Raw genomic sequence first — 14,047 nt, forward strand, 5'->3', positions numbered from 1 at the left:
AAACAGAATAAATTACAAAAAACAAATACACACTGAATTTAATACATGATAAAACTTGCATTCCAGATCAGTGGGAGAAAGATGGCTTATTCAATAAATGTAATGAGACAACTGGTTAGACTTTTTTTTTAAGCTGAATCATCACTTTATGTCAAAATAAAGTCCATATGCATCGAAATTTAAATAAAATATGAAACCATAAAAGCACTAAGGAAACATGGATGAACATTTTGATAATCTTGGAGTAGAAAAGGCCTTTTCAAGCATGTATTACCAAATTCAGAAGCTATAAAAGTTTTATAAATTTCGAAGACACAAATCTAACAGACCTTTTTAAAAGACATAAAAATACTCCTTAAAAAAATGGAGACATACCAAGTCTCATATAGGAAGAATTAAAATCATACAGATGCCAATTTTCCCAAAACTAGCATATCAATGCACCGATTTTAAAAAATTGGTCAGTAATTTTAACATTCATATGGAAAAATGAGAATAATCAAGAATATTTAGAAAAGGAAAGCCAGTGAAGGGACACTTGTCTTAACAGATATTAAATTAAAAAATGCAGCTAAACAAACTAGTATTATATTGACACAAAAATAGACCAATAAATCAGTAGAAAGAATGGAGAATATCAAAACTGATTAAAGTATATGTGAGAATCTAATAAAGAACAAAGATGGTCTTATCATATGTTACTGACATAACTGAATAAACATCTAGAAGAAAGTAGTCTTAGTTCTTATGGCACACATTATTTGCCCACCCAATTTCCATTCAAAACGCTGATTTTGTTTAAGGCAGTAATGTGCCCAGTCAAAACATACACTGCCTTAGACTCTTATAGAAAACACAGAATAGCCATGATGTGCTCCATAAGACATAATTAGAAGTCTAGTGGGTAAAGCTTCCAGGAAAGTTACTGTTTACTTTGTTTTTAAAAAAAGAATGGTGCTTTCTTGCCTTTTACCCTGACATCTTCCTATCTATATTAATAAACATGGTGCTAACAGTACAGAAATTTGCTTACATTAGAAAATCATAAACTAAGGATTATGGAACAGAAAGGAAGAAAGAAAGAAGCAACCTAGATCAGAGCAGGCCACCCCAAAATATGCCACATAGTATATTGATTGCTTTTAATTTAAATTATTTAAGAAATAGTCAGTGCAAAAAGAACACCCTGACCCCTTTTGTGTCCTTGAAAGCAGAATATAAATCCCCCATTTGAAAAAGTACCCGCCATGTAACAGAGGGATAGAAGCTACCCTTACCACCAGAGAAAGCTAAGCAAAAAAACTTTGCTACTTCTTTACTAATCTTCAAACCCAAATCTTTTTCTTTGTCTAAAAGGTTAAAGAGCTGGCTTCTTTGGTCATTTCTCTGAGCCCCATATCTCTGTGATGCCTATACATACAAAATTAAAAAGTTTTCCTCCCTTTAATCTGTTTTGTGTCAAATTAATTATCAGACCAGCTAAAGAACCTAAAAGGGAAAGCTTCTTCTCTCCTGCAATGGCATAGTGGATCACCATCCTGGTACTGATCTTTTACTTCTAGTCTTCACACTTTCTTTTTATTTTATTTTATTATTTTTTTATTTTTTATTTTTTTTAAATAATAAATTTTATTTTTATATTCCCCATACAATTGCAGCCCCCCCATTCTGACCCCAATCCCTCCCCTCCCGCCCCCGCCCCCCTAAAAGTGTCTCTGGTTCATAGTTTTTTGTTGATTTTGATTTTCACTTTCTTATAGTTATTCATTTTCCTGGTCCCTTATTTAAGTTTCTAGATTCCTGCTATGAGTGAGACACTTTCTTTTTAAAACAAAAGCTATGCAAGGGCCTCCCCGGTGGTGCAGCAGTTGAGCGCTGGGCTGCAAGGCTGCCCGCGGCCTCTCTGGCACCAGTTCGAGCCTCGGCTGCTCCCCGGCCACAGGAGGAGGGTCCCACATGGCGCGCAGACCTCTCCTGCAGCCCGCTGCTCCCCTCTGCAGTGTACTTCGGTCCTTCTGCCTGCTCCGCTCCCCGCTCTGGCTCTGGTGAATTCTCTCACCCTCCAGCACTTCTGACTGTACCCAGTGCATGTATAAACAAACAAACAAATAAATAATACATGCCTCTTTTTTTTTTTTTTTTTTTTGTGGAACCCTCGCCAGTGGCTGGGAATCAAACTGGCGCTGCAGAGGCTGCAGGCAGCCTCGAAACCCAGCGCTCAACCACTGGGCCACCAGGGGAGGCCCAATAATACATGCCTCTTAAAAAAAAAAAAAAAAAAAAAAAAGCTATGCAAGCTACCTAAGTGTATAGAATGGGGGAAAGGATATAATCCAAGTTTTGTAACCCATTATTTTGTCAGCTAGCCAATAGATTGGAAGGAAAGGGAGATAAATATTTCTTTATATAATTTTGTACTGTTTATCATCATATAAAGATAAACTAACTTATGGGCTTCCCCTGGTGGCGCAGCAGTTGAGCGCTGGGCTGCGAAGCTGCCCGCAGCCTCTGCAGTGCCAGGTCGATCCTGGCCGCCAGAGAGGGTCCCACATGGCGCGCAGAACTCTCCTGCTGCGCCCGCTGCTCCCCTCAGCAGTGTACTTCGGTCCTTCTGCCTGTTCTGTTCCCCGCTCTGGCCCTGGTGAATTCTCTCACCCTCCCGCGCTTCTGACTGTACCCAGTGCTTGTATAAATAAATAAATAAATCTTTAAAAAATAAATAAACTAATTTTAAAATCATTTTCAAGAGTTAATTTAAAAGCATAAAATAAAAATAAGGAGTCATGAAAAACTCCTAACTAAAATTACTTTTGGCATTAATATGAAAGAAGAATTTTATGTTTGTGCTATTTGCATTTTTTTAAAGATTCATTTATTTATGCATACAAGAGCTGGGGTACAAGCCAGAGATGCGGGGGGCGGGGGGAAGGATTCACCAGAGACAGAGCCGGGAGCAGAACAGGAAGATCGAGTGAAATACACTGTAGAGGGGAGCAGCCGGCGAGTCAGTAGAGGTCTGCTGCGCCATGTGGGTTGTTCCCTGGCTGGCCGGGTATTGAACTCATGCTACCGTGGCTGAGGACAGCTCGACAGGCTGCATCTTAACCCCTTGCGCCACCAGGGAGATTCTATTTGCATTTCTTAAATTTTGAACACATATTACTTTTTTTTAAAATTTTATTTATTTATTTATACAAACATCGGGTACAGTCAGAAGCATGGGCGGGTAAGAGAATTCACCAGAGCCAGAGCAGGGAGCAGAACAGGCAGACAGACGAAGTACACTGTTGAGGGGAGCAGCGGGCGGCAGGAGAGGTCTGCGTGCCATGTGGGACCCTCTCCCAGCAGCTGGGGATCAAACCGGCACTGCAGAAGCTGCGGGCAGCTTCGCAGCCCAGCACTCAACCGCTGTGCCACCGGGGAGGCCCCACATATTACTTTTTTACAATTGAAAAAAGTGACATTTTATATACTATAATATTCATTTTATTTTTTATTTATTTTTTTAAAGATTTATTTATTTATTTATACAAGCACTGGGTACAGTCAGAAGCGCGGGAGGGTGAGAGAATTCACCAGAGCCACAGCAGGGAACAGAACAGGCAGACAGACGGAAGACACTGCTGAGGGGAGCAGCGGGTGGGACAGGAGAGGTCTGTGCGCCATGTGGGACCCTCGCCCCGAAGCCAGGGATTGAATCGGCGCTGCAGAGACTGCAGGCAACTTTGCAGCCCAGCACTCAACCACTGCGCCATTGGGGAGGACCCCTATAATATTCATTTTAAATGTGTGATTCTCCTCATACATTTAGGAACTATCAGCTGATAGGTCCAGACTCATTACATCACAATTTTTAACTCATAGAATGTTGTAGCATATGAATACATTATGCATTGAATGCATGGAAAATTCTTTTAGCTTGGAGATTCCTTGGTGCTGCTTCTTTATTCTAAGGAAGTTCATTCTGTGTTCCTAATTATTCTACCAGGGATTGAAATATGGAAGATTAGCTTGCCACTTAGGAAACCTAATGTTGCCAAATTCTCAATCTCTTAAGCCCTTGCTCACTTTTGCAATGTCTTTTTTTTTTTTTTGGTGGCGAATAGAACATGAAGATACTGAATATCCTAAATTTTTCATAATCAGCTTACAGGACACAGGTGGTGTTATTTGCCCAGGAAACCTCCATTCCCATCTATCTTGTTTTGAGGGGATCCATTTCATAAAATGTAACACTGCACCTGGTCACAACCGATTCTGCAGACAGACATCTGACTTAAACTGTGTCAGTAAGACCATATGCAGGAAAATGTGGATTTGGAACGAAAGAGCTGAACCAGTTTTACTTTAGTGGCTGTTGAGATTATAAGTAAAAAAAATCCTGGAGCTATCAGTAGCCTTGTTTCCCTTTGGGTGGAATAGGGAAGCAAAGTCAGTTAATTCACTGAGAAAGAAAAAAATAAATTGTTCAGAAAGGAGCAGAAATGAAAAAGGAACTCTGATGACTATTATGCCATTATTGCCCATTTTTCCAGGGGTTGGCCTCTGTCTCTCCTTGGCCTTCAGCATTATCTTTTTGCCTGAGACCCCATCATCCTTTAATAAAATATTTTACACTTATGCAGTTCAAACTGGGTTTTCTTTAATATGCAACCAAATAGCCCTAGAAGATACAAAAGGAAGACAAATGTAGAATGACTACCATGGTTTTTCTCATTTTCCATTTGTACTCTAGCAAGGTATTCAACTTTTACAGTTTTACTGAATCTGAAATTTGTCTATTCACTGTGGAGGCACTCTCAGTGGCATACCAAGCATTCATTCCTCTACTTCCCTTCCTAAGAGAAAAATTATTTATTCAGGTATTCACTCCTTTCCCCATGTAGCGCACTAATGCATCCCATTGCCATGCATGTGAAGGCCCTGAAGCAACTGTGTATTCAAACCAAATATACTACAAGGAAAGACTTTTATTCCATAGTCAGAGGAGAGTGTTGTTGTTGCTGTGTTTTTATCTCCTGCAGGACATAAACAAGTTAAATTGCTCTTTTAGCTGCTGCTGGCAGCCATCTTGCCACCATGACGAAAACAAGCCTGAAGACAAAGCTGACAAACTGAGGAGGGAAAAACTGGAGAAACACAGAGGAATGGTTCGCCTCTCCTGGCTCTCTCTACTTTGCCTCTAGAGTTCTTATGTAAGATAAATAAGATAATAAATTCCCAAATTGTTTATACCACTTCGAGGTAGATTTTCAGTTATCTGCTGCCCAAAATACCCTCAACTTCAATCCTTCTGTTACAGTGAGGGTATTTTTTCAAATAGGGAGTTTATATTCTGCTTTCAAGGACACAAAGAGGGTCAGAGTGTTCTTGCAATGACTATTTCATAAGTAACTTTAATTAAAAGTAATCAATATGCTAAGTAGCATATTTTGGGTTGGCCTGCCCTGATCCCTATCACCATCAAAGATCTAAGTTATTTCTTTCTTTCTGTTCCATAATCCTTAGGTTATGATTTTGTAATGCAAGCAAGTTTCTGTACTGTTAGTACCATGTTTATTATATAGATACTGATAAATGTGATTTGTTTCGAAATACACAAAGTAAAAATATGGTTTGATGGATAGATGGACTAGCTTGCTATGGCTAGGCATGGCTTATTACATGATAAAGCACATATACTAAAATGTTACCTGTAGAATATAGTTGGGGGTTAAAGGTGGGGTACATGGGTGTTTACTGCACAATTCTTTCAACTATATTTATATTTGAAATTTTTTATAATAAAATGCTAGAAGAAGAAAGCAAGTTGCAGAAAAGCATACCGTAATTTTGTTTTAAAAAAATAAGTAGGAAAAAAAAAAAAAAACAATAAGTAGGGCCTCCTTAGGGTTAAGTGGCACAAAGGGTTAAGTCTCAGCACTATGAAGCTAAAGGTAGCCATTGCACCACTAGTTTGATCTCTGGCAAGGAAGCTAACCCACATGGCACAGCAGACCTCTCCTGTCTCGCCCACTGCTCCCCTCAGCACTGTATTTCAGTCAATCTGCCTGATCTGCTCTCCACTCTGTCTCTGGTGAATCCTCTCCCTACCCACCTCTGGCCCACACCCAAGCTCTTGTATGCATAAATAAATAAAATGAATCCTTTTTTAAAATAATAAAATAAAATTAAAATTAAAAAATAAGTGAGGCAGCTCTCTTGCCTGCCTGTGTTTATGCAGGTAGGTGCCTTTCTTTTTCCTTTTCTTTTTCCTAATAAGCATGTCCTATTACAATGTAAAAAAAAGTATATGCAATGTGGTATAAAGAACATATCTATATATGCATAAAGCTATGAAAGCTACACACAATGGCAGAAATTGTCAACCTAACCCTAAAATCCATATAGAAATGCTAAGGACCAAAATAATATTGAAAAAGAAGAACTAAGTTAGAGGACTGATACCTCTTGATTTCAAAACTTATTTTTACAAAGTTACAGTGATCAGGACAGTGAGGTATTGGTATAAGAAAAACATATAGGTCAATGGACTAGAATTGGAGTCCAGAAATAAATGCTTACATTTATGGTCAACTGATTTTCAACAAAGATAGCAAGAAAATTAATGATACTGTAAGAGCCTTTCAATAAGCAAGACAGCCACAGTAAAAAAAATTTAATTTGCACTCCTGCTTTACACATATATAAAAATTAACTCAAAATGGATCACACAATTAAGTGCAGGAGCCAAAACATGAAACTCTTAGGCAAAAATTAAGTAAATTTTTGTCAACTTGGGTTGTTAGGGAATGGCTTCTTAGATGTGACATCAAGAGCACAATCAACCAAAGGGGAAAAGGAGATACACTGGACTTCACCAAAAGAAAAATTTTATTGCTTCAAGAATACCATCAATCTTTTCACGAAGATAGCACCAAAAGTAAAGAAGGGAGTCTCTGCCCCTCCCAAAGCTAAAGCAAAAGCAAAAGCTTTGAAGGCCGAGAAAGCAGGGTTGAGAGGCATCCACAGGGCCTCCCCAGTGGTGCAGCAGTTGCGCACTGCTGCAGCCTCTGCAGCAGCCAGTTCAATCCCTGGCTGCCGGGGGAGGGGCCCACATGGTGGGCAGACCTCTCCTGCCGCCCACTGCTCCCCTCAGCAGTGTACTTCAGTCCTTCTGCCTGTTCTGCTCCCTGCTCTGGCTCTGGTGAATTCTCTCACCCTCCCGCGCTTCTGACTGTACCCAGTGCTTGTATAAGTAAATAAATAAATCTTAAAAAAAAAAAAAAAAAGAGTCCATCTTTAAAAAAAAAAAGAAAGAAAGAAAGAAAGGAATCCACAGCCACAAGAAAAAAAGATCTGCATGTTACCCACCTTCCAGAGGCAAAAAACACCGCAGCTCCATAGCAACTCAAATATTCCAGTAAGGGTGCTCCCAGGAGAAACAAGCTTAGCCACTGTGTCATCATCAGTTCCCTCTGACCACTGAACCCACCATGAAGAAGACAGAAGACACAGCACACTTGTATTCATGGTGGACATCAAGGCCAACAAGCACGAGATTAAATAGGCGGTGAGGAAGCTCTGTGGCTCTGATGTAGTCAAGGTCAACATCCTGATCAGACCTGATGGAGTGAAGGAGGCATATGTTTGACAGGCCCCTGACTAGGATACTTTGGATGCTACCAACAAGATTGGGATCATCTAAACTGAGTCCAGCTGACTAATTCTAAATATAATTTTTTCACCATAAAAAGGAAGATAATACCATCAAGAAACTGAATGAAAACCCACAGAATGAGAGAAAATATTTGCAAATCATGTATCTAATGTAACATGTATCCATAATATATAAAGAACCTTTATAACTCAATAAGACAAAAAGCCACCATATTTTTTTAAAAAGCATAAGAAAAGGTCTTTCTCCAAGACATACAAATGAACAATAAGCACATGAAAAAATACTCAAAGCATTAGAAACTGGAGAAATGCAAACCAAAACCACAATGAGGTAATAACACTTCATACCCACTACAATGGTTACAATTAAAAAAGCAAATAATAACAAGTGTTGGAAACAATGTAAAGAAATTGGAACATTCACACACTGCTGCTGGGAATATAAAAAAAATACAGTAAAATGGCACAGTCACTTTGGAAAATAGTTTGACAGTTGCTTAAAATGTTAAACATAGTGTTACCATATGACTCCTACATATATACTCAAGAAAAATAGAACCATATGCCCATATAAAAACTTACACATGAATGTTAATAACAGCACTGTTCCTAATTTGTCAATAGGTGTAAATGACTAGAATTGTTAAGGGGTGCACACTTTGAACAGAGTATACCCATCCACCACACAAAGGCAAAGGAAGTATACTCTTAGTGTGAAAGATCTGTAAATAGAATTAGTGTTGGGGGGATAATAGTTTGCTAATTAAGCTCCCCAAATTACCGATCTCCTTGTGGGCACATGCCCAGCCAAACAGGGTCAGCCTGAAAAAAGGCCACTGAGGTCTGAAGCTTGCCACAAGTTTAAGGTACCTTCTGACAAGGTACCACAATAAAGAGGTTAAGTAAATCTCAGAGAGTTGGAACAGAAGGAGAGAGAGAATGCAAAATATAGCACATCAAGATAAGCTGCACTGTCTCTGCCAAAGACTAGGAACAGCCTCTCCATGTGTGCCTCACCCACATGTCTCTTTACCAAATCTCTTCCAAGTGTTTCTACATGTCTCTTCTCCACATGTCTCTTCCAAGTCCCTGGGTGCAAGTCAAAATCAGAAAAGCAAGAAGGCCCAAGCTCATCTGTGTTCAGTTATAAACACAAACATGGCTGCTTAACTCCATTTTTAGTTCTCAGCACCTCTGTTCAGGAAGTCAGATTCATGGCATGCTAGGAATTATAATCCTCAGGATCTGCTCTCTTCAGTGCAGAGATAAAAGTGGAGTCTATGAAAACGTGAAAGGGTGGCATTCACTCAGGACAATATTCACGGGCTCAGTGTTAGCTCCTTACTCCAACAAAATGTCCATCAATTGGAGAGTGGCTCAACAAAACATGGCATATTCAAGTAATGAAATATTACTGAGCAATAAAAAGGATGAAGTACTAAAACATGCTTCAATATGGATGAACCTTGAAAACATTATGCTAAGTGAAAGAAGTCAGTCAAAAAGGCCCCATGTTGTCTGAGTACAATTATATAAAATGTCCAGAATAGTCAAATCCATACAGACAGAAAGGAGATTACAGGTTGCTTGTGGCTGGGACAACAGTCATTCATAAGTGAAGAGTAATATAATTTTTAAATTCTTTTCAGCTTTATTGAAGTATAATTGACATACCGCATTATATAAGTTTATGGTGTACAACATTATGATTTGGTATACATATAGACTATAAAATGATAATAAGGTTAGTTAATAGATCCATCACTAGTTGCAGATAAATTGAGCACCAGTGACAATTGTAAAACTCAGCACAAATTATTAATGGTTACTGGGTTTTTTTGGAATGAACAAAATGTTCTAAATCTATAATGATATTTACACAACTCTACGTATATTCTAAAACCCACTGAATTTTACTTTAAAAGGGTAAATTTTTTTGTGATGGAAATATCTCAGTAAAGCTGTTAGTAAAAAAAAAAAAAAACAACAGAGCTTGGAGTTTGCTGTTGGATACACAGAGGTGACTTTCAAATTTATGCTGGTAGCAAGATGAGGGAAAAACTGCGAAGTGCAGTAATTGCTGCTAAAGAAACACCAGCAGTTTCTAATTTTATGCTGACCTATATTTTGCTGTGACTTTCGTAGCTTTCGATAATGTTATACTAGAGGGCAAAACAGAAATGCCTTTTATTTTTTATTATAATAACTAAACTGGGAAATAAACTCACCAATTGCTTTTTTTAAAAAAGGAAAATGGGCTAAAAATGACACAGATGTAAGTGGAACTTAAACCTTTGTTCAGTAAGATGAATGTGTTCACAGGGGAGGTAGAGTTTGGTAGTAAAAGTAGTTTAGTGTTACATTATTTTAAAAAGCATTTTGTTTCATTTACTGTAGATGGTCAAACATCTTTTGTAAAACAGATGGTAAATCAGTTGGATAGTAAAAAGAAACAACATCTTGTTTTCATTTTTCTATTCCTCCCAGTTCATCTTTCTTATAAATCATTTTCCATTGTGGGAGGATATTAAATTTAAATCAAACTGGAAAAAAAACAAGTGACTGTATTCATAAATTCATGTTTCTTAGCACTGCTGCTTCTTATGGCCATTTTATGAAGAATATTTCAAATTGATCTATTCTTTCTGGATTGGAAGAAACTGAGTTTTTTTTTTCCCTTGCACAAATAGCTCAATAAATCTATTTATAAAAAGAAACAAAGATTATATAATTATAATATAAACATTTAAAATAAAATTTTCTCATGAGAAAAGATCTGGAGCTGGTATAGGTCATCTGCAAATTGTGATAGTTTTACTTGTTCTGTCCCAATTTTGACTCCTTTTATATTCTTCTCTTGCCTAATTGCTCTAGCTAGGACTTCCAATATTATGCTGAATAGTAGTGTGAAAGTAGGCATTCTTTTTATGTACCAGGTCTTAATAGGAAAGCTCTCAGTTTTTCACTGTTGAGAAATGGTGTTAGCCATGGGTTTTGTCATATATGAACATTATTATGTTGAAATATGTTCCATCTATGCCCATATTTTTAAAAATTATAAACAGATATTAAATCTTATCAAATACTTTTTCAGCATCAGATGACTTAAGTTCTAGGCATTAACTGTCAACCAGCTGAAGCTGATACAAGACAGACATGTTTTAAGATAATTTTAGGGCCGCTCTTTCCACCATCTTGGTCGCTGTGGAGGCCTGCTGGGAACAGGACTTCTAAAATACGGCTGGAAGGCTATGGTCCAAGGCCATTTTTGCTGGCTACAAGCGGGGTCTCTGGAACCAGAGGGAGCATACAGCTCTTCTTAAAATTGAAGGTGTTTATGCCCGAGATGAAACAGAATTCTATCTAGGCAAGAGATGTGCTTATGTGTACAAAGCAAAGAACAACACAGTGACTCCTGGTGGCAAACAGAATAAAACTAGAGTAATCTGGGGAAAAGTGACAGGTGCCCATGGAAACAGTGGCATGGTTCGCGCAAAATTCCTAAGCAACCTTCCAGCTAAGGCCATAGGACACAGAATCTGTGTGATGCTGTACCCCTCAAGGATTTAAATATACTGAAAGCCCAATAAAAGTGGATTTGTTCTTGTATTTTGTTAAATGGGTTTAAAACTGTCCTAAATATTGCTGATGTGTGCTTAAAATGGTAGCAGTAATCTGTCATTTTCAGGGTGCATAGATAACAACTGTATATAATGGTGATTACACCAATTTAAACAATAAGGATTTTAATGAGATCAGGATGTCAGTATCTTAAAAAAAGGCCTTACACTGTGGGGGAAGGAAAATAAACTTCTGTTTGGAGACCGAAAAAAAAAGACCGAAAAAAAAAAAAAAGATAATTTTAGGGCCTCCCTGGTGGCTCAAGGAGTTAAGATGCAGCCTATGAAGCTATCCGCAGCCACTGCAGCATGAGTTCGATCCCCAGGCCAGGGAGATACCCACCCACATGGGGCAGCAGACCTCTCCTGACAGGGCATCAGCAGTGTATTTCAGCCGATCTGCCTGTTCTGTTCCCCACTCTGTCTCTGGTGAATCCTCTCACCCCCACACATCTGGCCTGTGCCCCAGTTCTTGTACATACATACATACATACATACATACATACATACATACATACATAAATCTTTTAAATGAATAAATAAATAAAATGTTCTTTTAAAAAGCCATAGAGTAATCTGGTTCTAAAGTTGATGCATATGGCATGATAATATACAATATATAATAGAAAACCCTAAAGACTCCACTAAAAACTAATTGAAACAATAAATCAGCTCAACAAAGTGGCAGATTACAAAATCAACATACAAAAATCAATTGTATTCCAATATATAAATAATGAGCTAAAGATAAAAAAAAATCAAGAAAATAAACCTATTTACAATATCTTCAAAAAAAAAATTCAGCACCAAGGAACAAATTTAACAAGGGAATTGAAAGACTTATACAATAAAACTATAAGACATTGTTTAAAAAAAATAGAAAGCAAAAAGAAATGGTAAGCTCACGGATTGGATGAACTAACGATAAAATGACCATCTTACCCAAAGCAATATACATATTCATTGCGATTCTTATCAAAATTAAATCAGCATTTTTCAAAGAAACAGCCACATGCAAAAAAATGAAACTAGACCTTTACATATCTCCATACGTAAAATTAAATCAAAATAGATTAAAGCCTTGGATATATGATCTGAAATCATAAAATACAAAAAAGAAAACAAGAAACAATTTCCAACAATACAGCTACAAATAGAAAGAAAATTCATCCATTAAATCTGTCGCTGTCAAATTTTGTCATCAACTTATTTATCTTCAAATGTTACTTTTCAATCAAATTATCTGAGTGGAATGCAGTTACACGTATACTAATATTTTCAAAATGCATTAGTAAACCTTTAATTGTTATGAATATGTTAAAATCAGAATTTAAATATTCTATGAAGATTTACAAATCTACTAAATTTACAAATGCAACAAATACATTAAAATTATCAGTGTACTAAAACATACTGATGTTCCATTGTAGCTACAGCTAAGATTGAGTCTTGTTTTTTAATTACCTAAATTCTCATACATTTTAAAGTTTAAAATAAAAATGTCCACATTGTAGCTGGAATGGTAACTACAAATTAGTCTACCTGAAAAATTCACTGCAATGTAAAACTTGGCCCTCAGTTTTTGTTATAAACTGACATTTATGTCTCCATTTCATATGTTGAAATTGTATCCATCAGTGTGGTGGTTCCTATTAAGAGAGTGGGCCTTTGATAAGTGATTGGTCAAGAGGAATTAGTGTCTTTATAAAAGATATACCTAAAAGCCCCCTCCACTCTCCCATAATGTGAGAACCCAGTAGAAGAACCAGAAGCAGGTACTCACCAGACACCAAATTTGCTATGCCTTGAGGGTGGACTTCCCAGACACCTGCACTGTGAGAGAGAAAAAAATATGATATTTACACATTACACTGTCTAAACAGACAGCCTTGCTGACCCAGAAACCTAATTTTGGGGGAAGACTTACATCAGTCAAACTCATGGAGTCTTCCTGAAAAAGGAAATCTTAATGGACAGTGAGAAGCAGATCTAGTACCTGGTTGATGGGAAACATGTCTTTCTAACAACAGGAAATGGTTTGGTAACAGAGCTAATCTGGTACAGCCTCAGAATGGATAATGGAGGTTAAACAGTGGATTCAGTTGTACTCTGACATGGGACGGGGGAAAAAGGTGCAAAAAGATTTCTAGGGGGAATTTAATGAATAAGGTAGACTCAAAAAAAAAAATCACACACAAGTAAATTAATTTGGACAAAGCTGTTGTTAGTGATTTTAAATTGGGTGATGATCAATAAAACGAGTATCACTTTTTCAATAGATACTCAATTGATAACATGTATATACATGCAAATTTATCCCCTCTAAGATTTATTTATTTTTTATTTATGCATACAAGAACTGGGGTATAGGTCAGAGGTATGGGGGGGTGAGACAATTCACCAAGACAGAATGGGGAGCACCACAGGCAGATTGACTGAAAAACACCACTAAGGGGATCATGGGGGTGGAGGGGGACAGGAGAGGTCTGCTGTGCCATGTGGGTAGCTCCCTGGCTGGGGATGCATACAGGCTGCAGTGGTGATAGCGCTGAGACTTAACCCCTAGGCCACCAGGGAGATGCAAATGTGTCCTCTTTTGTGAGGAATGACTGAACACCTCAGGGAAGTTAGTTTTGTCCATAAAGCATGGACTATTTCAAGAACTGGAGGGAGACCATCAAGAGTTAATTTCTATAAATTGACGCCAATTTCTGTAAATAAACAGGAGAAAGCTTGCTGTTGGTACTTGTGGGGAACAAGAGGATGCG

General features: G+C 37.7%; 2 protein-coding genes across 8 annotated transcripts in view; one reads left to right on the top strand and one right to left on the bottom strand.

Annotated features, from left to right (window-relative positions):
* Positions 1 to 14,047, bottom strand: part of RPS6KB1 (ribosomal protein S6 kinase B1) — a 137,944-nt gene that overhangs the window by 67,253 nt on the left and 56,644 nt on the right. For 5 of the 7 annotated variants that reach the window (XM_037494574.2, XM_054689486.1, XM_037494571.2 and 2 more), the window contains exon 15: positions 13,063 to 13,112. In XM_037494574.2, the coding sequence (XP_037350471.1) occupies positions 13,063 to 13,112 (50 nt within the window). Of the gene's footprint in view, positions 1 to 7,353; positions 7,605 to 12,710; positions 12,929 to 13,062; positions 13,113 to 14,047 lie in introns of those variants that run through there. The other 2 variants (XM_037494566.2, XM_037494569.2) reach the window with 2 other exon arrangements.
* LOC119232963 (60S ribosomal protein L35a-like) lies at positions 10,894 to 11,303 on the top strand (the record flags this gene model as incomplete). Its single annotated transcript, XM_037495346.2, has 1 exon — positions 10,894 to 11,303. A coding segment is annotated over one exon (336 nt), but the record flags the coding sequence as incomplete, so codon positions are not given.

This window comes from Talpa occidentalis, unplaced genomic scaffold (assembly GCF_014898055.3).
Source record: "Talpa occidentalis isolate TD23 unplaced genomic scaffold, MPIMG_talOcc4v2.1 talOcc4.7, whole genome shotgun sequence".
Classification (NCBI taxonomy): Eukaryota; Metazoa; Chordata; class Mammalia; order Eulipotyphla; family Talpidae; genus Talpa; species Talpa occidentalis.